General features: G+C 41.5%; 1 protein-coding gene across 6 annotated transcripts; it reads right to left on the bottom strand.

Annotated features, from left to right (window-relative positions):
* Positions 1-148: 148 nt before the first annotated feature.
* Positions 149-24,839, bottom strand: tpd52l2b (tpd52 like 2b). 6 transcript variants are annotated; one of them, XM_069659750.1, is made up of 9 exons: positions 24,618-24,839; positions 20,557-20,714; positions 19,163-19,311; positions 10,113-10,160; positions 7,327-7,428; positions 5,501-5,527; positions 4,420-4,464; positions 3,742-3,790; positions 149-3,126 (listed from the first exon to the last, which is right to left on the bottom strand). In XM_069659750.1, the coding sequence occupies exons 1-9, from the start codon at positions 24,634-24,636 to the stop codon at positions 3,040-3,042; spliced, it is 684 nt and encodes a 227-aa protein (XP_069515851.1). In that variant the 5' UTR covers positions 24,637-24,839; the 3' UTR covers positions 149-3,039. The 6 variants fall into 6 exon arrangements, with proteins under 6 accessions (XP_069515851.1, XP_069515852.1, XP_069515853.1 ...); XM_069659751.1 differs by having other exon boundaries at positions 4,420-4,461; XM_069659752.1 differs by lacking the exon at positions 10,113-10,160.
* Between the last annotated feature and the right edge of the window lie 1,769 nt (positions 24,840-26,608).

The raw sequence follows: 26,608 nt of genomic DNA, 5'->3' as shown, positions 1-26,608 counted from the left end.
GGTTAAGATTTGAATTCCGAGAAAAAAAAAAGATATTGCTGGAAAATAAGGAACTACTTGCATTTGAGTTGTGTATAATAAAATGACTTTAATCAAGCTGGGCTATATATTCTTCAGAAAATGTCAAACATTGAAACGAACACCAGCATTTCATTTAAAGGAATGCTTTATTGATATCCAAACATATACAACAAAACAAAAAAAGTGTTTTTAATTCATTCACCACAATTTTCCATATCTGATCCCTTTTGATATTCTACATCTGCAAGGCCCAGGACCTAAATAAAGCTATAAGTACTCTTAAGTGTCCTCCAGCCAGGCTCTTCATGTGCTGCACTTCCCATAGGCACCCAGAACAACAGTACATTACCTTTCCTATCTGTCAATCAACCCACAATTGATCGCAGCTTTAAACAGGCGACAGAAAAAAAAATCTAATCTATTTTAAAATCTGATTTTTCTTGCAAAGAGTGAGATCCCTGCCTGATGAAAGCATCGAGATTGAGATAGTCTCCACTTTCTGCAAGGAAAATGTGATTTTAAGAATAAATTCTGATTAAATGAGTTCAGATTTACATGTATTGTCATTATTTATCATCTTGGCGAAGCAGAAAGTCAGAGATTGCATTAGATTCAGGAGGAGAGATTTTGTAACAGATATTTAAATATTGGCAACTTGGTTTTTTTTTTTTACTGATGGCAAATTATTTGTACAAATAAGAACAAATCTTCTCCTAACAGACAGAAAGCCAAAAGAAAACGGAACAAATCACCTAACAGGAATACATTAACTACAGAGAAGGATCAACACAAACAAAGAAACAAGAAATACACTCAAGTTATAATACACCTGCAGCAGATTTGAATTTCATTTTAGGTTTGTTCATTGTAGCCCAAACTGTATTTAATCTGGTGTTCTCTTTTCTTGGACTATAATCAGGTTTAAACCTTCCTGGAAAGTTTCAGCCTGAATTCATTAACGATCCAAATAATTAAAAAAGGTTCATAAGGACTAATTTTTACCCTTTTTGCACTGACCACATCAGGCTGAAGCTTAGCCGGGATACAAGAGCAACATTTACACAGACATAATTATAAAGAAGATTTTTGGCAACACGAGACAAGAGGAACTCTGAATTGGCCGACGTTTTTAGACAATTTTGGCAAAAAAACAAAAGATTGCACTGGATTTTCTGTCAGATAACCAGAGGAAATGTTGCCCTTGTATCTGAAACTTCAGTGCAAAAAAAAAAAAATATAAACCCTTATTCTTCTGTGACTGTGCTGCACAACTCAGTGTTTCCTGTCACTGTAGTCTGTAAGAGTCTTTGTTTTTATCACGATATGAGCACAACGATGAGTGAGTTTGCACGAACAGTTTGTGTTAGTTTGGCCTCATGCAGCGTGTGTGTGATAATTAAGTAGCATTTAGTTTGTGTTAACAGGAGTGCATTTAAGGGGTTTGTTGGCAAAGGGATCTTTTCTGACACTAAATATTTTAACACTAATCCTTCAATCAAACCAGTCTGTACAACTAAAAACAAAAAGGGACAAAAAGGAAAAACTAGTTCTTTTCAACCAGCTAACTCTTAACAAGTGAAAGGTTTAAAGTGAGTAAGGCCGATAGAGAAGCGTTGACATTCACCAGGTAGTGTACACAGCAAAGCATCGTCACATTGAGTTCTGTGTTAACAAAAAGGGAGCAGCAGTCAAACCAGAAGGAAAAACACGGTAAGTGGTTTCAAACCAGTTCGATTACGCTCCCCCTCGTCTTGGTTTGATTCGTCTTGTTCACAAAACGACTGCAGCTCTTTAATGAATCCGCTTCACAAACATTTCGACGTCTTTTTGGCCTCAGATTAACTTTTAAAAACTCCAGCCGCCTGTGAAACTGACCCATAGTGTTTCTTTGTGTTTAAGTTTGTTTAACCTCCCTCCTGCTTTTGTCTTAAACCTCCAAACCTGATCGCTACCGTCCGGCAGCATCAGTGACAATATATTTACTCATATATATTTATACATATTGATAAAAGTTATGTAAAAACATTATGCAAAGCAGTGTAAAATAGTTTTTAATACAAAATGGTTTTTGTTTTGTTTTTACATCCTGGGGTGTTACACGAGACCTTGGTCGTCTTTGCACGGTCGGTTTTGTACAACTGAGATGAGATATGCACATGCATGTAGCAGTAGTAGGTCTAAGAGGGGTGAGATGTGCTGGATCCTCCCCCCTTCTCCCCTCCCCAGTCAAATCTCTAACCTGCGAGCGCAGCCTGCGTTTGCACAGAGATTGAGTATAAATTTGAGATTAATTCGAGGAAACTGTGGCAACGCGAGCAGGTGATTTAAGGACACGATAGCAGAACGAACGAAGGAAACAGAAATGGGGTTATTAGCGTAAAACCTCCATCTTGATTATGCCCCTTTGAAAGCTCCTCCACCCTTTGTCTGCAGATATCCCGGCTCTTAAAAGTCTGATTTAGAGCCTACAAATGCACCAGCATTTTTGATGTCTTACCCTTAAAAAAAACACCAAATAAATGTAAAGTTTCTCCTTTAGTTTAAGAACCTCTATCCTTTTCTGTAAGCAGGTGATTTGCTGACAAAGCAAAGAACCTGTTTGAAAAGGTGTCAGAGGAGTGCAGAGGATGAGTGACAGAATATTTGGACTAACAAAAGGGGTGAGGATCAAACGGGGGAGGCATTGGAGGCAGGAGGTGGTGATGTCACAAAGTAAGGTCTGGTTATTATTCAGACATGAACTAAACTTTTTCTTTTTCCTCAACAGAAGGATGGAGGCAGAGGGAGCAGCAGCTCGTCCCAAATCAAACCCACGAGTCCTTCACCTCCACCTGTCGGTGTTTACAGACCTTAGAGAAGGGAGGACAGGGGGGAGGAGTGAGAGGTGGACAGTGAATGAAGTGAGGTGGAAGGTCAAAGGTCAGGGCTGACTCCGTGATGTGACGTGGTAACAGTACAGTCTCAGGTCGTGAGAGAGGTGGCAGCGGAGGAGGAGGAGGAAGAGGAGGAGGGATGCGTTCAGAAAGGCGGGTTCTCCTGAGTTGGGGTGGTGTCGGTGGGGGAGCTGACGGCATCCCCGTTTCCTTTGGGGCCGACGACCTTATACTGGAGAGAGAAAACAGAGAGAGAGAGAGAGAGAGAGAGAGAGAGAGAGAGAGAGAGAGAGAGAGAGACGAAAGAGAAAACAGAGAGAGAGAGAGAGAGAGAGAGAGAGAGAGAGAGAGAGGCAAAGAAGAGCAACAGAGGACAGAGACAGACAGAAATGAGAGAGAGAGAGACAAAGGAAGTAAGATAAGAGAGAAGGAGAAAGAAAGAGACAAAGAGACAGACAAACGGAAATGAGGGAGTGAGAGAGAGAAGGAAAGAGAGGGTGACAAGAGTGAGACAGAGAGAGACAGAGAGAGAGAGAGACGAAAACACAGATAAGAAAGAGACAAGAGAGAGACAGAGGGAGAGAGACCGTGAGAGAGAGAGACAAGAGAGAGGCAGACGGAGACAGATTGAGAAAGAACAAAAGAGGGAGAGAAACGGGTAAAGAGAGAGACAAGATGGAGACGAGAGAGAAACAGAAAGACAAAGAAAAGGAGGGGGGGGGGGGGAGTGAGAGAGGGAGGAGGATGAACGGAGAGTGGAAACAGAGTGTTATTGATCTCCATCCTTGACTCATCACACTTTGTTTCCTGCAGAGCTTCTTTGCTTCTATGTTTACTCTCGTCTCACCTTCAGGTTCCCCATCTTATCCTCAAATGACTTGAAGGTTGCAGAGTTCCTGCAGAGCGAGACACGATGTTACATTCACAAAAACAAACCATAGATACACCACATGCAATAATACCACATGTGACTAAAAGAGAGTTTTATATACATACTATATACATTTATATTTCCTTATATGAAGCATTAAAAAGTATGTGTGTGTGTAACATGGGCAAACTGCTCCACTGCAGCCATCATAACACCGTCCTGAGAGAGTTCAGTTCATTATAAACCTCACAAACATTTTAAACATCATTTTAACTGAAGAACACTCTGTGGAAAAGATGTGGAATAAATCATGAAATAATAAAACATCACAAGCGAATAATGAAACAAACTAACAAGAATAACACAGGCTTGTAATAAATTATTAAAGTGAGGTCAGAGTCGACAAAATATGATGAATTCAAGGTTTCATCTTCAGAAACTGTCTTCAGTCATTAAACAGATTCTAAAAGAAACAGAAACAGAAAAATAAATTGAACCTTTCCTCCACAGAAAACATCTCTCGCTGAAGAAAACAGAACAATAACATGAAAAGATATACGCAGAGTAAAACAGCAGCTGAGCAGTAAAACAGTGATGCAGGTAAAGGTAAGCGTGTGAGTTCAGCTGAGGCAGCAGGTGTGTGTGTTACTTTACCTCATGGCGGGCATACTTATCGAGTGGCGAATGGAATAGTTGCTACTTTGAAAGCGTTAGAGAGAGAGGAGACAGAAGTGCAAGTGTTATAAAGCATGGAAGCACACACGCGCACACCAAACACACACACGATTAACTCAGCAATTAATGGTGGTTATCAATAGCTGTTAACAGGTAGCTTCATTTCTCGATTACATGGAATTAAAACAGTCAAAGGAAGAGAACTCATTTTGTATAACTATAAACAAAAGTGTGTTAAACGTGGCAGATCAGAGACAGAACAGGAAGTTAAAGTTAAAGGCATAAATGTTTTTGTGTTGCAGTTTTTATCTCTCTAATTTTATAGCAGCCAAAGATATAGCAGCGCTCGACTTCCAAGTAATTAAAGTAAACAACCTTTTGTTTTCTCAAGATCACAGGTTCATTATCTCGTTGTTTTGCATGCATGGATCATCGTCAGTGTCCATATTTAGCCATTTTAGCTTAGCTGAGCTGTGCACAGCATGTCAGCTGAACGCACAAGAATGTAAACTGTGTTTAAGCACATAAACAAACCAGAAATCATTTTACATACCTACAATAATACGACAGAAAGTGAAGAAGTATTTATAGATTTTGTTAAAGTTTCTTCCACTGTTGTTTAAATAAATAAGTGACAAAACCATAATTACAAATTAACAGAAAATAAAGCTTCACCACAACCTGAAAAAACACGACACTATTCATGTTTTAAGGCGTAATGTGACGCAGCATATGTTACTAAGTTATAACGCTGCTAAAATGCTAAACAAGCAACGTTTATCATTTATCATTCATTATCATCATTTAAATGAACAATTCCTTAAAATAACTAGTTTTATTAGGAGCAACGGACAACATGCTGCGTCTCTACATGCTGGGGAATATTTGCAATAGAATAATAAAGGATGCAAAGTTTTTGATCTAAAAACTGTAAAAACAGAGGGAGGTTTGGAAAAAGCAAAAGTCAAACATGGCAGAGCTTAACCTCTACAAGGAGTTTCATTTTTGTCCTTATAACAAATCATTGTTGTTTCTGATCTAACAGGAATGTTAGTCTTACCTAAAGGAATTAGAGAAAGGTAGAGCTCTGCAGGTCAAACCAAGGCAGCAATAATAAAAAACACAAGGAGGAGAAAGAGAGAGAGAAGAGGGTGAGCAGAGAGCAGCGGCAGCATCAGGACACAAACCAGCAAGAGACAAACACACAGGGGAGACACAGCAACGTTATCCGCAGGGACAGAAGGACAAACACAATGTAGATAACAGAGCGGAGATGTGCTGCTGTGTGCAATGTCATGTTTCAGTATCTTCACACCTATTACCTGGAGCGAGCAACAGCAGCTCACTTAATAAGAACTATGAGAACTGGGGCGGTTAAAGACTAAGAGTAGGACTTCTGCAGCTTAAGAGAAAACATGCAACATGCAGGGATGGACGATGCAGACACATAAAGAGTAATCGTGTTAGTTTGATGTACTGTTTAAAGATCAATCACTCATACAGCCATGTCGTCACGTCCTCACACACACCCTTTGCACGAGGAGCAAATATGAAATGTGGGTGGAGAAACGGAAACATTAATATAATTACAGACGGATGTGAGAGTCAACAAGGCGTCGTTAGAGATGAGATGTTAGATGAGTGGATCCTCGCTGAGTCTATATGTTTTTCCAAAGCTACATTTTCTCCCTTTCACGGCTCAATCACACTTCATGAATTGTTGCTTTGAAGCAAAAATAAACACACTGCACAGAATTCAAAGTGTGATTCCAGGGTGAAAAAGTTTAACAGGGTGGTCCAACCATTTTTAGACAAACCCAGTTACCTCCACCAGTAAGCTCTTTTTTGGGGTGCATTTTATCTGTTCGTCAGCAGGATAACAGAAAAAACCACAGCTCTGATTTTCATCTCAACTCTGAGGAAAGGTTAAGCATGGGCCGAGGCAGAACCCCTTCAATATTGGACCGATCATGAGCTGAAAAAGCAGCAATAATGGTGGAAGTCTGCACTTGATTGCACTAGATGCTCTGTTATATTCAAGCAGCTTTAATAATAATTTAGTTTCTGGAAGACCTCGAAGATATACCAGTGAAATATAATTTCAGTGTTGAATTTTATGCCCCCAAAAAAAAAGATTATTCTCATCTAAACATTGGGCTGATACAGACTAATGTTGAACCATCCCGTGAGTTAGTGAAATGATGAGGCTGAGACGGTCTGACACTCGGGTCTGTTAGGTTCAGTTCTTCTACAGAACTGCTACTTAAGGTTAGCTGAGAGAAGGAGCGTGAGAAGCTAAGTTAGTACGAGACATAAATGCAGTACTATAAGAAAAAACGAGCAGTGGACAGTGAGGAGCCAAACATTAAGCTTTTATTAAGTCACCCCGTTATAAGCTTTATTCTGGGCATATTTAGGTCACATGGAGGACGGGGTAACGTAGGCATTAATCTCCCGTTGTTTCATCACATCCAGCTCCTCCTGATACTTTAGCACTGAATGAGGTAATATGAGGTAGGAGGGAGTGTTTGAAGAGCTGCATTGACGGCTCTGTGGTTTCCCATCTTATCAGCACTAATGGACCTGCGGCACGCCATAAAACACTCCCTGAATACATCACTGGCGACACTTTGTGTACATTATTTATATCTCACATCACATGGATTTTTGGATATATGGACAAGGATTTAAAATGCCACAGAATCTGGGTTTTGCAGACAGAATATTTAAGTTTTTTCCCTTCCTGCATCCATCCATGCTGTTTTTTTTAAAGTTTAAATCATGCACAGTAACCTCCTGGATGTCTGTTTCAACACTGTCCGCTCTGCTCGTTTGTTCTTGTAGCCCTGCCAGAGCGTCGGCCATATTGGCACGGCTGCATCGTACCTCATGTCGCCCAGTCTCTTGGTGAGGACCGTGCCCACTGTGGAGAAAGCGGCACTGGTCTTCTGTCCCGCCTGGGAGAGAGTCTCCTGAGTCTTCTTGTATCTGCAGGGAGGAGGAGGGAGAAGGGAGAGAATGGACAAAAGAAAAAGGAGGAAAGGACAGATGGTTGGAGAGGAATGAAAAGAAGATGTGGGATGGTGAAGAAGGAGGAAAGGAATGAAAAATGTCAGGATAGGCAAGGCAGGGAGAAAAAGGAAGGGAGGATGGATAGAGGAAAGAAAAGAGGGCAGCAGAAAGAAACAAAATGGATGGAGCGACAGACGAGAAAGAACAGGGGCAGATGGATGGGAGAGGGGAGGACAGACAGAGGTAAATTAGACCACAGCGAGCATCAACACAAACGCTAACAGTGACTCAATTTACTGCTGCATTCAACACATGAAGTGCAGTACTCCCGACCCCGCTGGTTAGTATTCACACACAATACAGATCCCAGAAGCGTAGGCCAAAAGGCGGCTTATCATAACTTAAAAACCAAACAGCAGAAAGATTGTTTTTAGCATCAACTGCAACAAAGAAGAGTTAGTCGAATTCATGTTTCTCCCCTGAAACACCCCCAAGTAAAGAAGCCCAGAGAGACCCATTAGTAACAATGGCAGGTATGATTCAGCGTGTTCAGCTGCAGCTGAGGGCTTGAGATGATGAGTGTCTGTTCATGTCAGTGCATGATATGCTCACTGCGCACACACGGGGAAGCAGGTAGTATTATTTAGCCCCCAGGAAAGGTATCATTAAGGGATCCAGCTTCCAACGAAAAAGGATGTACAAAGAGTCGTAACAACTCTTATAGAAGGCAGAGAAGTTTAGGGATGTTCCTAAAGTGAACTGAAACGTCCACAGTCACTGATACCGTCGCACACTTTCTGACAGTCTTCTCGAAGTGTCACACAAGCCATGAAAGACGTCATGTGAATTAATAATAAATAAATAACATGTAGAGACGAGATCAAACCCCGGCTCTCCTCTCAACTCCACCGGTCTGGCCAATCAGGGTGTGAAGCGATTTAAATGTAAAATCGTTCGTGTTTTGAAAGTTACATGTATAATCGATAAGTTTGTACGATATGCTGATGAAAGATATCTAACAAAAAAGTTCAATTTTTTCGCCATACCCAAAAGAGGCGGGTAATTGGAAGCTTAATCCAAAAGGCAACTGGACTTGGCTGAACGTCTTCAAGAACTCCAATCAAGTCCGGTTGCCTTTTGGATGAAGCTCCCAATCCTGCCATAAAGTAGTGAGTGTGATGCATGATGTACGTGCTGGACTAATCTTCTTATAGCCCTTTTTATAAGATGGTTTATCTTATGCTCTGCTCAGAGGAGAAGCTCCACGACCTTCCCTCCCAAATTTACGGACACGTTTGTTTTTCGTCTCTTGGCTGCTAACTTTTTCTTCATTTTTGAGAGAGCTGCTTACTGCCTGTGGGGCGCACACAACATCCTCAGAACATTACACCCCCGTAGGGCTCTGACGGTAACCGCATGTATGTGACGCCAACCGCAGGATGAACCGGTTTGAAAGCCAGCATACGTTCATTATTTATCTGGTTGTCTGTGCAATGAAGCACCATTTTTTTCTACTTCACTCTAACGCCACACGTCATGTTTGCATGTCGCAAGGAGAAAAAAAGTCGGAATGCTGAAGTGTCAAGTTAGCAGAACAAAAAGCAGGAGATGCAGCAGTGACACTTTTTGGAGTGAGAGAGAGAGAAGAGAGGGAGATGAAAAGTAAAGCTGAACCTATGTCCGTATGCGTAGCAGCGGGAGGAAGAAGGAAACTATCAGCACTAATATGTGCGCGTGGAACCACAGCACGCGGGCACGGCAGCTCAGAGTCTCTGTCAGATGATCGGGATGAGGGATAAAGAAATTGTAATGGGGGTTTGGTGAGGCGGGTGGCAGCGGTTAACCGCCGAACTGCAACGGTGCGTCAGTGTTAGAAAAATTCAATACTGTCACAGCCCTGCAGCCCTGTCCCTTCACCCCGTCACCTCTGCTGACTTCCACATTTATATTTACCGCAGGCTTAAAGGGCGGATCAAAATTCCTCCCAAGACCGTTTTAACGCCTTTTTACACAATGGTGAAGTTAAAAAACGTGCAAAAAATCTGGCTTATGGCGCAAACTGTCAGACGGTTTCTCCTCTATGACATTCCTGCTTAAACAAAAGTGATAAAGGAAGCTGAAAAAAGCTGAGAAATAAACTTATAAGCAAAAGAAACCACCACCTGAAATAAACAGTCCCTTGCTGAAAGTTTTTATGCACAAACAACAAACTTACACGCACACACACATAAATGTTGTGTAAAAGCCAAAAACATGGTCAGCTAAGCGAGTCAAACACACATGAAGTCTCAGTAGCAGATAGTTCAGAGGCTGAGCAAACATAAGCCGGTGTGGCCGAGTACCGACGCACGCAACAGTGTACATCAATAAGCCCGACATTTCTCGATCATCTTAGCAGTGCTCATGTATCATCTGTACCAAAGGACCCAGTACAAATAAAACTAAATGTATAACTTGTCCTAAAAGCTTGTTTGTGTGTCCTCCCGTATAAAACAGCCACAACAACAGTTACAGATGTATTGCATCACCCTCACCGTCACAACAGCAAAAGGAAAACAGAGGAGAGATGATGGACATAAAAACAAGAGGAAAACCCAACTTAAAAGAAACCTTATCTCATCTACAAAACATGAACACAAAAGAGAAAGGGGTCAACTCACGCTTCAGACTGGGTAATGTCTTCCAAAGTGGCTGAGGCAGACAGATATCTGAAGACACAACAGCAGGATAATGACACAGGGGGAGAGACACACACTCACAGTACAGTAACAGATTTTCAACAACAACTCCAACCGTGTTTTACTGACTGCAGGTGAAGGTTCAGGTGAATGTGCAGAGGGACATTAAAGTCTATTATAATTCAGACAGGTGCAGTGAGTGAAGGTTTTTCTTTACAAGGAGACATTAAAGCATTAAAACAACAACAAAAATATTCAATACTAGAAGTTACGTTTACACATGATGGTTTTTCAGCAACTTTAGTTAACGAGTTAAATCATTCTCAGGTTGGTAACGAAGGAAGACGCACACAACCATTGACAAGCAGTCACATGTTAGCAACAGGCTAGGCTACAATGCTAAGCTGTTCAACTGGCCTGACGAAAACTACAAAACCGCATTACAAATCACATTTTTGCAGAATAATGCAACAATAAATTTAAGTAAGTCAATATCTACAAAGTAAATTCATCACATATGTCCACTTGTTGCAACTTCACAAGGAAAGAAAGGATTATTTCTATTTTGCAAGCTTAACACACACAGACACACACACACACACACACACACACACACACACACACATGCAAAAGCACACATACACTGTGCATAAACAGAGTTATGTCTGTATTAGGACTGCACCATATATTGTTTAAACATCGGCATCATGCAGGACGTGTAATGTTAAGCAAATGACCGGAAACACGTCACGCTGCTTCTTTTTTGCTGCTTCGTGCAAAAGTAAAAACTCGCCGGGTTCTCATCTGCGATGACTAATGTACAAGAAAAGTCCGTCTGAGATCTCATTAGTGCAGCCCTTCACCGGAGCACAGGCTGAACCGACTGCTGGACTGCAGAGTCTGTGTGTCACCCAGGGATGGAAACTCAGCACCTGCCACCTGCCCAAATGGAGTGTTTTTGTGCAGCATTGGCTGAATTTGAACAAAAAGTTGAAGGTAAAAAAAAGTTTTATGAAAAGCACCAAGTAGGGCTGTACGCGAATCAGGATTCTTTGAGACAAATCTGATCTGGCCGTTCAATACGAAGATTCCACTATTTCTTGTTGTTGTTTTTTTTCATATAGCAGTGTTTGGGGTGGGGGGGGGGGGGTGTACTCTGGTTAAATATATAAGAGCCTTAGGCCGTGTGACTATACAAGAAGCCTCATTCACCTTCATGAGACCTTAAAACAGCGCCAAGAGGGGGCGAGCACGAGCACAGAGGGCGGTAGGGGGCGAGTGATCGCAGACTGAAGTGATGACGTGATATACAACTTAGTCTGATCATGAAGCCTGACGCTCCTCTAAAGTTCTGTGTGAAATATATGAACTACACAGCAGACTGGAGTCTCTGTTAACATCGACAGACAGACAGAACGCTGCGTTACTGTGAACTATGATGAACTGATCGCAGGTTACAGCTCCTGCTCGTGTCATTCACAGCACGGTGAGACGTACTTCATACTTCATAGTAACAGAAATATAAACAGATCATGACGTTATTGAGCCAGGTACAGAGCATGAGACACACACAGCTCTGCGGTCTCTCCTCAGTTAACCAACAGCGCATGTCACGGAGGAAAAACAAGACAAAAAAGGAAGGCTCCACTTGAAGAATTTCAAGTCGACTGAGGGGTCACAGAGAGAGGTTCAACTCGTCGAGAGACAAGTTTCATGGGAACTAAAACCTAAAACTGGAGGCCATAAAAGACAACGAGTGGTCTCAGGGAAAATCAGCCCTGGAGGACACAGCTTCAAAAAGGCACGCCATCCTGAAGAATGTCAGTGTTTCTCCAAGAGTTTAATATTTACCTTGTGAAATAAAGTAGCATATTTACCTAAATAATAATAATATAGTTGCTCTTTTCTTAGTTTTCACATCAGTTACACATTGTCAGTTAAAACAAGATAGTAGATTTAATGTCCAACCCTGCAGTCACCTGCCTGTGAACATGTACAAGATGCTGCTAAGAAGGCGGGCTGGATGCTCCAGACAAGCGTTCAATCACTGGAGGTGACTTTTGCGTGTGTGTATTCCTGTCATCAGCTACAATCAGCCCAGAGCTGTGTTCACATACTGTCCACAAACAACACAACCGCTGCCGCAAATTTGAACATACCCAAATATTAAAAAAAAGGGCTGCTGGTTTTTAGCTCATTCGGCCGCTGCTTCGACTCCGACCTCAGCCTTTTGATGCATGTCATCCCCTCTCTTTCTTCCCCACATTTCCCGTCATATCTTCACTATACTACCATTAAAGACAAAAGGCAAAAAAGTAATCTTAAATTATATAAAACATAAAGAACAAGATATTTGTTCCTCAGGTCCAACACTGCTACAGTAACAGGAGCGTCTCTGCGCCATCAGCACAATGCTGCCGACTGTACAGCACAGTGACTTCATACACAGAACACTGTGTGTCTATTCACCACCTCAATGTTTAACTGCTCTAATTGTTCCACAGCTGATAATAGAGACAGAGGTTTGTCTCGCTGTCCTTGTCTCGAGCCTTTTCTTTATGAATTTGCGATGTTAATTGAGGGGACGTCAATGCTGTTTGATTGTTACTGTTATGCTAATAAAGCACAAGCTAATCACCGACTCTCCAGTTTTCATGGCAACACGCTCTGCCGCTCTGTGCCTCCGACGCATTCATAATTCATAACCCATTTACTTCCTTCTTTGGTTCAATTGCTCTGTCTACACCTCATACTCTCTCCCTCTCACTCGCCCTTCCTCTCTCCCTCTCTCTCTGGTCATGTGACTTATCACAACACCATCTCTCTCTCTTCCCCTCCCTCCATCTCTCACATTCCTCTCTTTCCTCCCACTTTGTTTCTGCAGCAGCGAGTCTGAGCTGCCCGTCTGGTCGCCAGGCACGACCAGGGCGCACACACACACACACACACACACGCTTTTCCTCTACTGTACTTGGCATCGTGTGTGTGCATAAGTCGGTCTGAACCAAGAATAACACGGCTGGCTGCCTGTGTTTCTGCCTCTCTGGGCAAATATTCGAATAATCCGCATTTATTCTGGCTGTGTGGGTGAACAAATACCTGGAAATCCAAGACTGAGAGTGTGTGAAATGTGTGTGCACAAGTAGAACAAACGCTTCATATGGAGACCAGCGCACCTGCCTCCGTTTGTGAAGGTGTGTGTAAAAGTCAAGAGCAGCGTCAGCAGCCTTCATCCTGTCAGCGAACTATCTGAGCTTGCCAATCCAGTTCATTTCAGAAGCAGCCACATGGAAAATTCCATTAGCTCCAGACCTCAGAGCAGCAGCTGAGACAGGAGCAGTAGCAGGGTGGTGGAAACAGGCAGAAAACTTAACGGTGTCTGGATTCTTTTAGTAGCGGTACAAAACTATCTGAAAAATGTCCAATGACTCTGCTGCAACAGCCACTCCCCCAGGGGGCGCTGGAGAGGTTTGGCTTCTCTTTTGGGGGAGCTGGCACGTCATGAGATGAACGCTTACCTCGCAGCGGCAGTTTAGAGCGGAGGAGTAAACAACAGAGAGCGGTGTTACAGATCAAGGAGCGACCATGAGAACTGGCAACTTTCAGGCGAATGCGTCTGTGGTGGGATGCACGATATTGGATCTTTTACCGATATCCAGTGTGCCGATATTTCCCAACCCAACAGATATATTAGGCACATTTTTTCCCCACATAATGGCAGAGAACATCAAGTCTCCCCTGTAGTGGAGTTGATATCATACCTACTCTTATTGTAGTGGCTAAAAACTGCCATACCACAGACATCTTGCTCCCTTCTTCACGCTTGACAGAAGAGGCGTTGTACAAAAAGTACTCTAAGCAATCATGTTTCTGAGCGCACCTGAACGCAGCATCCCCCCGAAACATGGCAGTGAGCGAGACACGCCCGGACTTGTTTACTGCACCAACTACGGAGACATCAGTGATCGACTCTTTTTATCGTGTGTGCGTCCATGAATACGTAAGTTGGTTTTGCACTGATGTTTACGTTACACTCTGTCTGTGTTTGAAGTTGTTTAGTCAGTAAAATGACGAGAATGTGAGCTAACTGGTAGCTAGTTAAGAGCTAGTTAACTTTAAAGTTTCTGTGACTTTAGTCTTTGTTTGTATACTGTTGATAACTTTGCACAGGCAGTGCGAGCACACACTCACGCTGAGTTAATGTCGCAGCATTATGACAAGCTTTTTTAGGGAATCGGAGCATTTAGGCAAAATGTAAGGGTTTTTTTATCGGCAGAAAAATGACATATCTGCTGATGCTGATAATGTGCCGATAATATCGTGCATCTTCAGTCTGTGGTTGTCGTAGTAACAGCAGTTGTTGAAAACAGGAAGAGAATACGTAGCTGTCCTCGTGAATGCCTCTGTTGTTTTTCAATACAGGGCGGCTGTGGTGGAGTCGGTCGTCTTTCAATCGGAAGGTCGGAGGTTTGATCCCCAGCTCCCTCAGGCTACATGTCGGAGTGTCCTTGGGCAAGACACTGAACCCCAAATTGCTCCAGACGGCATAGCCAAGGAGTATGAATGTGATAACTGATTGACAGTTGGGCACTTTACGTAGCAGCCTCTGCCATCAGTGTGTTGAATGTGTGTGTGAATGTGATATGTGATATGTGATATGTGATGTAAAAGCAGCTTTGAGTGGTCGCAAAGACTAGAAAATGGCTATATAGTACAGTCCATTTACCATTACGAGCTAGACATACACTGATCTGTTAGAAGTGTTGTTTGTGCAAACTCGTCATGTAGGCTACCGACGCTCAGTCGCCTTATGAACGCTGCTTGTTGTTACGCTAAAACAGGAAGAGAGAGAGTCACTCAGTAAACCCAAACACTGGTCCCTCGAAACGGCTCCTCATCGGTTGTTTGGAGGTATTTCAGGTTAAGGGCGAGTGATGTTAAGCAAGAAAGAAGTAATATGCAAAGAGTGTAATTCACTCTGGGATACGAGCTCAGTGTCAGAGTATTAGCGCTGCTATTAAAGCAGAGAGGAAGCATGTGAGAAGGCTTAAAATATGGAAAAATGTTGTATTAGAGGGGAAGTGGAGAAGAGGACGTGTGTCATCAGTTGTGGACAGAGGAAGAGACACCTGACCTCTGAGAGGAAGTTAAACAGACAGAGGACATTAATAGGATGGCGTAGAGACAGAAAGGGAAGGGAAAGAAAGAAAACTAACAGCATGGTTTCTAATAACAGAATAATATGTGAATGATAAAAGACAAGAGACATATCTGTTATTGTAAAGTTCAAACGTTAGTCTCGCACTACTAAAGACTTTCTGAAACGTCTCTGACTACAGCACCACCTCTGATGATCAAACAGTAAGAAGGTTAGTCACATGACACAGTGAACAAACTCAGGTGAATCTCAGGCAGCAGTGGATGGATGTGAGACACACCAAATCCCAGCTAAGTGCTACAAGTCGAGCCACATATGTAAAAAGCTCCAGACAGCAGCAGAAGTAACGATCCTGAATGTGTCAAAGGTCGTTCTTCAGGCCAAGAAAAAGACCTTAAACAGGGTCGCTTGCAAATCCATAATCTATCCTGCCTCACACAAAATGATTTTCCAGGGAATTTACTGTCAGGACAATTTTAAAATGTCGGAATAAAGCCATGAAAGTTTTGCTTGAGCCGAGGTGCCCTCCCGTCACTCCAAACGTTCTCTGGCTGCCTTTGTTCTCGTTCTATGTTTAGATAAAATCAATCAAAACGTACGTCTAGACAAGGGAGGGGTGATGAATTTTGAATATTCGAATAGTCATTACTTCATCAAAAAATCAAAGAGTTCAAGCGACTATTATCTCGTCTCAAAAATAGACCGGTGTAATGCGGTACTACTGCAAGACTTCTGCAGCCTTTGAAAAAAATACATACGAAAAATAGGTCAAGTGCAAACTTTAAATGCTTGAATTTCACTCAACCTTTCAAAAGGAACATCCAAACATGATCAGGCTCTTAAAGCCTTGATCCTCACATCTAAATTGTTACTTTACGTACAATAGCAGAACTAAAGTCTACATAATTCCTTTCAACCCACAACAATCAAAATAAATGATATACCTTTGTTTCTTTTGAAGACATTTATTTTCTGCTTTTTATATTGTGACTATTTAATGCTCGCTAATTTGCAGAGAACTTAAAGCAATGGAAGACTTCCTATAATTGGATAAGAATGGATAAAATAAACGACTTTCCTTTGTTACATTCAAAAATTAAAAAGGTTGTTGGTGGATTTATTGATGAAACACCAGATTACGTTTAAAACACAGACTGTATAAAAAGATGGACGACACGACAGCCCTGTAAACCAAAACATTTCGAGCGCCCCCTGCTGACTGGCTGCAGTATAGCTCATAAAGCCCGCCTCCTCCATGTTAACAGATGGGACATGAGTCAAACTATAAAATCAAAATACATGTCAAATACATTTTTCTCCAACATGGTTTCTGTCATTATAGTTAGTTCTTATCCTGCTGATTTATGTAAGTTTATTTTTATTTAGTTATTTGATGCTGTCAAAATGATGATTGACAGCTCTGTTAACAAATTCGGCTCCTGTAGCCGATCAGTTCCAGGTGAGCAGAGTGGAGGATGAACAGCGAGAGGAAACGTAACTAAAACAATCACTACAGTCATTGAAGTTTCCATACCTGTGAACTTTAACCTCAGACCAACACAGAGAAGAAGAAGCTGTTCTGCTGTTAAACACGCCGGTGAGCGGGATCCTTGCCGTTTTTTCTGTACGTTAAGTGTGCGTTTTGGTTAGCGGAAGTGGCTACGTCAGCGTCACCTGGCGATCTCTACTGCGCAGACTCTGGCTCTAAATGACGTCACCATCGCAAGAATGCAGCGCCTATCACAGGGGGTGTTTTGGCATCACTTTCGTACAATGAGAGCAGATGGAGACGTGTCGTCATCTATATATATGGTCATAAAATAGATAAAATTAAGTATTCTCCAAATGTCCAAGCCGTTGTACAATCCCCCTGTCCAGATGAATGTTTGCCCTCCTTGCAGACGCAAAGTTAAACACCAACTGTTAAAGTGTTCTCAAACACGGTTAGAAGGTGAGAGCGGAGGAGCATCGAGGGCGAGTGTGAGCCGGGAGCGTGAGAGAGCAAACACAGCCGAAGCTCAGGCATCATCACTGGTGAGCGAGCAGCAAACAGAGCGTGGACTCACAGATCTGAACCGGTTACTCTCTCATTCCACGCACCCAGTTTCTCAGAGGTTCTCACATAGCTAGAAACAGAGACACCAGGGTGTTACACTGACGGAGTAAGGGGAAGTCAGGGTTAGAAAAGCCCAAACAGAAACTAAATACTGGAGCATGAGAGGAAAACTTCACCATATAAGAAATAAAATCTGCTTTGTAATGTTGTTGTTTCCTAAAGAGGAAATTAAGACTGTCAAGCTGTATAAACTGGAGGGTTAAGAGCCCCGTAATTAATCCCTGTGGACTGGCTCAAGGCTTCATGCGTTCATCCTCACAATAAATTAAGATGGAGCGCAGTAATGATCTCCTTCTACTGGAAACACTCACGGATGATTTCCAGTACTGTTGTTATTTTGCAGAGAAGTTTGTTGTGTCCTCATTAAGACTTTCTCTGTGTGAACACCTCCTGCTGCTCCATCAATCAAGTGTAATCATGTCTTCTTTTTTCTAACAGGAAAAACTTGATGATGTTAAAGGACTTAATTGAATTTCAAACGGAGCCGCTGCTTTGTCTACAAAAGATGAAAAACTGCAGATACATATTTGTTCCTCAACTGCGACAAGCTTGATTAACAATCGTGATCACAGTAGCTTTAAGAACATCAATACAACATCTGATACTGCAGCAGCTTAAAGTCAGAGTAAGGCCGCCTCAGTCTCATCCTGTTTAATGTAAAGCTCTTCAGAAGAAGACTTAAGGAGCCTCGATGTGTCACCACAGGATGAGTCATGGTGTGACTGGCTCTTTCTGACTGTTACTATCAGACAATGTTCGCAGGAAGTGCTGATTCATCCCACAACACTGTCTCCAAAATCAGGTCGCACGTGTGAACGCAAAAGGCCAAATTTTTTCACCCCGACTTTACGCAGACTTTTTCCTGCAAGCCTCTTATTCAAATGTCCACAAGAAGTTGAGGTGAGCCGATGTGTGAACGCAGCAGGTAATACTCAGGAACATTCACCGTGAAGCAAGGGGGCGGAGTGATGACGCATGCGACCGGTGTGAAACCAGAAGAGCGACACATAACGGGATGATAAAAACATCTAAGGTTGAAGAAGGATTTTTTACAAGACGACATCAAAGGTGTCTTCAGACTAGAGAGATGAGGCAGGAGCTTCTGTCTGTGAGGGCCGACGCAGAATCTGTTCGCCAGTCGTGGGGACCGCAGCGTCTCTGAGACTGTCAGGAAACGGCTTAGATGAATGAGACAGGAAGCCGTACACAGGAAGGGCATTAATTAAGCTGCCTGTGCATACTCCTTATTGTTTATCACAACACTTTATCATCTTTTAACCATGTAGGCCATGTCAAAAGCACAAAAATCATAGAAAAATTACCAAATCGAAAAGATCTGAAGGTAAAAGCAGGCTGCATGTCTGTATTTGACCAGGCATGGAGGACGAAACAAAGCTGTTTCACAGATGCTTCTAACTCGGTGGAGTCCAGGCTCTGTCCCACTAACAGATCCCCAAAAACCCCAACGACCTCATTTGTTTAAATGATGCTACAGAGGGAAAAGCAATCTATGCTACGGCATCTGGCAACACGCTCTTCTGGCCAATCAAACACGGAGGGCACCATCCTGATGTTTTACATGAACAAGATGATGCTCCTGTTTACTCCGCCAAAACAAAACCTAAATAATTGATTTGATTATGTTTCAGATGCAAAAGTATCTGGAGCGATGCCGGGAGCTGAATCTTAAACATCGAAGGGAGGTGAATTTCTGTCCTGCATGTTGTGTCTAAAAGATGCCGTCTGATCGATACATACGCGTTAGAGGTCTGTACGTCCTGCCAGCTCTTGGTGATGTTCTGCCTGAGTTCATTGAGCGGGCTGAGGCCGAGTTTCCTCTTCAGCTCTGTGGCGTGTCTCTCTTTGGCTGAAAGGACCTGACGCAGGGTGTTGATCTCCTCCTCCACCTGAAACACAACAAGCACACAAGAAAGAGTTAATCCTGAGCTCCTCCTACAGCTCCTCTCTTCTCTAGATCACCAAAACAAAGAGGATTTATGTTTCATATCTCTGCTGTGGAGCTTCCACTGAAGGAACAAATTAAAATCCTGCCTGCAAACATCGACTCTCACGTGATTTAAAAAATAAATGCTTTTTCATGTTGTCCTCTCTACAGACACATCTTTTATTTAAAAATACATGTATTTCCTGCACACACACAGACAGCCCAAGAGTACCAGTGTGTTTATTTTTGATTACACAAAAAGCTGATATAAAAATGACACCATAAGAAAAATCTATAGTATGTATTAAAGATTCAATTTATCTGAAAATGCTCTTAGAAAGTCAGGTAGAGCTGCAGCCATTAACTTTCAACTATAAAAATGTTTCTCTCACAGGACAAGACAAGTCAAAATTCTCCGATGCCAGCTCAAACTAAATATTTTTAGTTTCTTTCCTTCTCTTTATGATACAGTAAACAAAATATCTAAGCCTGATGGACATTAGAAAACATTTGAGGACGTTATTTAGGCTTCTGCAAACACATTTATTCACATTTTCTGTTATTTTATAGACTTAAAGTAATAATCTGATGTAAATAAATGTCTGTTAAGTCTCTATCTATCGCCAAATGAGGTAACACGATGGTGATTCAGCCTGTGGCCCACTGATGAAAGCCTTTGCATTTGCAGTATATAGTATTATTACGGACTGGGTGTCTGTGGCAACATTCGTGGGAAAAAAATGACAAGCGGCGCCCAGTTAGTGACGCGTTTTCCATCAGCCAGCAGTGGTTGGTCTGCCAGAGAGGGTAGGCGGAGCTGAGCGGCTGCTTTTCCGCTCTCTGCAGGTGTTGCAAGTAAACAGTAATCTACTATGGCTGAACAAACAAAGAAAAGATGGATGACTACAGATACAACTTCAACAAGAGAGATTAAATTGGGACTGTTTATCGCCATTAGAGGCGCCAAAGAGAACGAAACTGAAATCTTCGAGATTGAATCTTTAAAAACCAATTGTTTATAATTAGAAATTACTGACTGATTAATCAACAAAAGGTTACAGGTTTTCCTGAGGCCTCAGGAAACTTGTGTTGGCTCAAAACATTGCAAACAAGCTCCGATTCCAGTCTGTGATTTTTTTTTGTTGACACAAAACACACATGATTACTGTGGCCTGAATGTGGTGACTTTGGAACACCTGGGCTGTACCTTGGTGAGCTCGGTGCGGAGCTCCTCAGCCTCTTCCTCCGTCAGACCAGGTGGAAGAGGGTTGGCCGAGTTCCCCACCGCTCCCTCCACCGGCACGTCGGACAGGCTGTCTGAGTTCTCCACAACGAGGCCCTTGTTAGGAGAGTTCAGGTTGATATCTGGAACAACAGACGAGAAGGAAAGAATAGAAGACGTTAACGGGGGAGTGAGGTGGAGCAGCAGCAGAAAGGTAGACAAAATAGATAAGTCGAAGTGCTAAAAGCCCAGAGTGGTTCACTCAGATGATCCCTCTCTCTCTTTCAGTATCCGTTTCACACACACACACAACCATAGCAGGAGATATCCGACAGGAAGAGAAAGTAGCAATTAGAGGAGCAACGGGTTGGACTGCACTCTGAGAGTCATGTAAGAAGCACTTTGTGTGAGAACCATTATATCTTTCACTTTCTGTAAAAAGGAATGCAGGAAAAAAAGAAACTAAAACAAACAAAAGGAGGGGAAAAGGATCAAAATACAGCCATAATATATTGTGAAGATCGTCCTGCTGATGGAAAGCTGATTAAACCAGACAGTTCATAAGATAAACTGGAGAATTTAGTTTATTTATATGCACTTATACATCCATATAATTGACTTGAGGTTACGGCTGAAGTGCCTCTTGGTTCTACGGTTTCATTTATTTGTTTACAGAAGCATCCACTCTCCACTGGCAGGTCAAACAATGCTTTGCAAAGGCCGAGAGACGAGTGCTTTACATGTGTGATAGGCTGTTTGATTCATCTATGCTGGGTAAAATGGTCCAAAGTTGGTCCTTTTATCACCCAGACCCAGTTTGCTTTATCCAGAGGTACCGGACAGCACAAAAATAGCAGTTTAAACACCAGAATCAGCCACCGTCAGCTTCTCTAGGACAATAAGAACATCTTGCTTCAGTCACCTGAGGACACCATCAGATATTTGGCAGCTACAGGAGGTTGGCGCAGCCGGAGCTGGCATGGATGGAGGTTGCAACAAAAGCAAAAAAAAACCTGGAGCCTGAAACACTGGGTAAAAATAGATTTTATGCAGCAATAGTAGCAACATTAAAGCCATATTTATTCTGTGGGCGAGCCTATTTTGAAAGCTAAACGCTCACCTTGCACTGCTTACAAACACACCCACTTCAGCACGAGTTTCCACATCTGCACGTTTGATTGCACAGACTTGCACAACACATCAGAGAAACAACAGGTTTGCAAAACAACAAGATTAGCATTATCTGCAGGTCACGTCCTGTCATGTTCCTTCGTCTGAACTGAGGTATTGTAAGTAGGGTTGCGAAAGAGAATCAATCAGACATCAAATAAGTAATCTGATAGTCAAGAAGGGTTTCATCCCTGCATCGTAAACCTTTAAAAAGGTAGAGCTGGAGAGTCTCAGCAACAACATCCGCATACAAGCAGGCGCAGATATGACGGCTCCACCCTCAAGGGATATTGATTCAGTCGAGTGATTAAGAGCGGCTCACAGAAATAACATCAGTGAGGTCAATACGAGACACAGAGGCTCAAATGAGAACAGAAAGGGGGACAAAAGATTTGGACCTAAAGAATCAATCACAGATGTTCCTTGGCTGCACAAATTTTATACTATATAGATTTCAATTTGCCTTCAATCAGTGATTTCCTACATTTCCCAGAATGCAAAGAAGCCAAACTTCTGCTGCTTTCAGTCAAAAATAAGTCACACAGGGGTCATAAATTGCTTCTTCTTTGTTTCACAAGTGATCCAACAAGTCTGTAAACACTGAGGCATGTGTGCCGTCAGCGCCACACCCCTTACTTAAAAACCTGGCTGCTGCATTGCATCCTGGTCTATTTCCTACACATAAGGAAGTACAAATTAGTCTCCGTTGTCTTTTGTTGGAGTTTTTAGAACTTAGAGCTCATTTTCTAGACTGTTTGACCAACAACAAACAAAATAATCACATCCACCACAACTATAAATGCTCCCCCCAAAAAAGCCACATCACAGGTACTCGTTCATGTAACTCTTTCAGAATGCACATTTCTGACAGCAGTGTCATGTGAGAGTGCATCAGGCAGGAAAAGTCACTGCCTCGGGCTCAGACAGAAGTCCTACTCTCAGGTTTCTCAGCATCATTAAAAAACAGTAGCAGCAGGATTATATTCAGACAGACATGGCCTAGTTCACTCCAGTTTTTTTTTACTCTAAGTCAGACAAATGTAGGCAACCCTAATCACTTCCAAAAGCGCTCATCCTGAATCACAGGAAGCCTGATGCAACATGACACGTCTATCATGGCCGCTCATTATTCCAAATACAGGATGCAGCCTGGGAAGTCAGATTTTAACTGAAGGGGGTTTTTCAGCCATATTGACCTGGAGATAAAAAATAAAAAAATAATACTGCGACATAGTTTTAATAGTACCTTTTACTGCTATTAAATAATCTGTGTAAAACAATGATTGAAAATGTTTGATGTCAGCAACCCTACCAACACACCTGCACCTCTGCTGGCCCCGCCCCCGTCTCTCTGTCTGTCTCTCTGTCTGCTTTGTTGACTGTCTTCATCGGCAGTCCGTTTAATTAAGTCACAGTTAAATATTAGGTAAATATTTTGTCTTGCAATTCAGTTCTCACGGCATGTGAGCCACGTGTGCACGAGGGACTTTATTAATGACGTAGCAATCGTGACCAAATTACATCTGCACCTTTTATAAGCTTTATAAACTGCGACAATCAATGAATCTATGAGTCGGGACATACTGAGATATCCTTTTATGAATTTGCTCTGTGCAATAGGTAAAAGTTGCCCTAGTTGTGGCTATTGTCAGGATTGTCTCAGGGAGAGCATCGTCCACGCCTGGATGCAAGATGTATGAATATTACAGTTTAATTTGAAAGAAAATGTTACATACAAATAAATATGCCATTTTTTACGTAACTGAAGTTTAAGTAGTTTTCTTACATCTCCCAGTGAATGTGTACATTTTAAAAAGCCCTGTATTGTGTTATGTCTGCATCTGCCAGTGGGCCACTACAATAAAAGTAGGCATGATATCAATTCCACTACAGGGGAGACTTGATCTTTTCAGCTAGGTGGAAAAAAACGTGACTAATATATTGATATCGAAATCGGCAATTTGCCAAAAAGGGTAGGAAAATATCGGCATATCGGATATCAGCAAAAAATCCAATATCGTGCATCCTTAAACTATAATACTGTCAGCCTGTTATGCTTCAATAAAATGTCTGGTTACTGTAGTCAGTAGGGGGAAACATTGGGGTACAAACTTTAAAGGAGGTCAGGTGGGTTATATAAAGATAAAGCAGAAACAGTATTATCAGTATTATGACGTTTTAACTTTTGTAAGCACTCAGATATAATTTATCAGAGGCAGCTGCCTGCTCAGCTGCAGATATGTCAATAGTGAAAATGATAAAGCAGCACCAATAGCATGCTAGCAACACAGCTGATATCAATGCTAAGTTAGTCAGCAGATTTGGGTGTTGCTCCAAAATACTGTGTGATAACGATTGACTGACCAAACTGACAAAGCTGTATAGAGGTGAATAGGAGGAAAAGCTGGTTGGTGTTTTGTTTTAGGAGACAATCAAAACAAACTGCTAACACTTGTTTTAGCTAACATCAGTGCTTTTGTTTACAAGCATTCACTGAACCTGGGATACAACGCGTATCTGGGCTTGTAAGGGAAAAGATGACAATGTTTCCTTCTTAACTGAATTTTTGTAAGACATATTAAATCCAACTGTATCGGGAAGTTGATGACATTAGTGACACGAGCCTCCTTCACTCAGTGCTCCTGTTCCTGTCATTTATCGTCGGGCCCGTCCTGTCCGCACGACTGATCAATCGTCAGGATTTATTAAGTAAAAACAAATCAAACTTTCGTACAAAAATACGAGCAAGCCTATAAAGCTATTATTTAATCAAAGTTAGATTGACTGATAACAACAATTAGCTGTCTGCCTGGCTAACGCGTTAAGCTAAGCTCCACGTTAGCTAACTAGCCCGCTAAGCTAACAATTAACGTTACCTTGACTGGTGGGGTCCATGGCGTCGATTTGACAGAGCTCGAACTTCCTTTTTCGGTAAAAGTGAACCCCGACGCGTGTGAATAGTGGATAGTAGACTTGCTGAAGTTTGTTTTCCACTTTCTGTGTAGAAATCCTCCCGGTTGTAGTGACTGCTCCCACTCAGAGAAAGTCGTCGACAGGAACAGTCTGAACACACCAACAACCCCACAAACTGCAGCCCAACAGCCAGCTCAGCTTAAACGACTCTTATTGTGAAGTTAACGGGAATCGCAGGGGGGCATCCGGGGACGAATTTCAAAATAAAGGTCATATAATTAATTATTCAATCATCTTTTTCAGACTTCAATTTCTATTCTCAAGCATTTTTTTCTTTTCAGGAAACTAATCTTAACTGTCTTCATATTAACAGTCACCCAATGACATTGTTGAAGGGTACATTACATATTTTTATTTGTATTATTATTATAGGCGTAGTAGTAGCACTAGTAGTAGTATCATTATTATTATCATAATAACAACAACAATAATGGCAACAACAACAACAATAATAATAGTCTCAACAGTCTCATGTCTGGCCATGCTGTGTGGGTTCTCCTATATTGGAGTTTGTGTTTTGCTTGTTTTTTTGAATTCCTGGTTTTATGATCTGCTTGTTTTCTGCTTTGCTCTGCTTGGTTGTCAAAGCACTTTGTAAACTCTTGTTTTTAAAGGTGCTGTATAAATAAAGTTATTCTTATTACTATTATTATTATTATTATTATTATTTTTTTTATTATTATAATTATTATTGATATTAATATCATTATTAATGGATGCCAATAGTGGACAACTCCTCTCACCCTCTCGATAATGAGCTGTGGCGGATAGGCAGCTCATTCAGCCAGCACATCATCCCACCAAGGTGCAGAACTGAGCACTATTTTCAGTATTACTATTATTATATAGTATATTATATTCTAGTATTCTATATGTACATATTCATATTCATACTGCACCAGGCTGTATTATACAACACTACAGTTGATACTGATATCATACTGCTAAACTATTTACTAAACTAATGCAATCGTACCTTTATATTACTTTTTATGCACTCACTTAGTATTCCAAACCATGCTATGTTATATACATTTACATACTGTAATATACAATACTGTATTTATTCCTACTTTTATACTGAACCTTATATTGTACCATATCGTAAACCTTAGACCTCATAGCATTTGGTCTTATCTCATCCTGCTAAAAGTCATTAGTTACTATTAATAACTAACTAATATACCCCTAACATGCTGTGCTGCTGCAACACCCGAATTTCCCCTCTGAGGATCAATAAAGCATTATCTTATCTTATTATTATTATTATTAAATAATCTCCTGAATATATTCTTTATCAAATATTAATTTCTGGTCTTAAATGTTTTGAATAAGGTGATAGAGTTAATAGAGTCTGAGTGAAGACATTAACATCGGTATTGATGTCTAGTTTTTTTGAAAACTTTATATACAGGAATTATAATGTTAAAAACACAGAAAACCAACATTATTTACTGACACTGAAAATTCAGGAGCTTGGACAATGTGAGGAACACAAATCGAGCAGTGAGGCTTAAAAATTCAGGACCTTGGACAGAGGTATCAAACATTATTAGTTTACTGCTGCTGATACAGCCAGCAACATGTTAACATCTAGAACTGTTTTATTATGCACATTGTATATCAATGACTACTCTGCAGTTTTTAATGCAATACATTAAAAAGAAACAAAGATATATATATTTTTAAATTAAAGTTTTTACATTTTATTTAGATATTATTTTTTTATTTTATTTTTTTTAGCCAAATTATTTTAACCATGGGACGTAACCGAAGTGCTCGGAGTAAACCCATGCCTACCCAGGGACCCTCCTCACAGCAATGAGGTGAAGGCTCTGATGTGAACCTTCACCTCCTTGCTTAAACACTGAGGCCTCTGTGTGGCCCTGCAGAG

Source organism: Semicossyphus pulcher, unplaced genomic scaffold, assembly GCF_022749685.1.
Source record: "Semicossyphus pulcher isolate SPU_LCO1_2020_fin unplaced genomic scaffold, fSemPul1.0.p SCAF_13, whole genome shotgun sequence".
NCBI lineage: Eukaryota > Metazoa > Chordata > Actinopteri > Labriformes > Labridae > Semicossyphus > Semicossyphus pulcher.
Note: the sequence above shows the minus strand (reverse complement) of the source record. Positions and strands in the feature narration are given on the sequence as shown.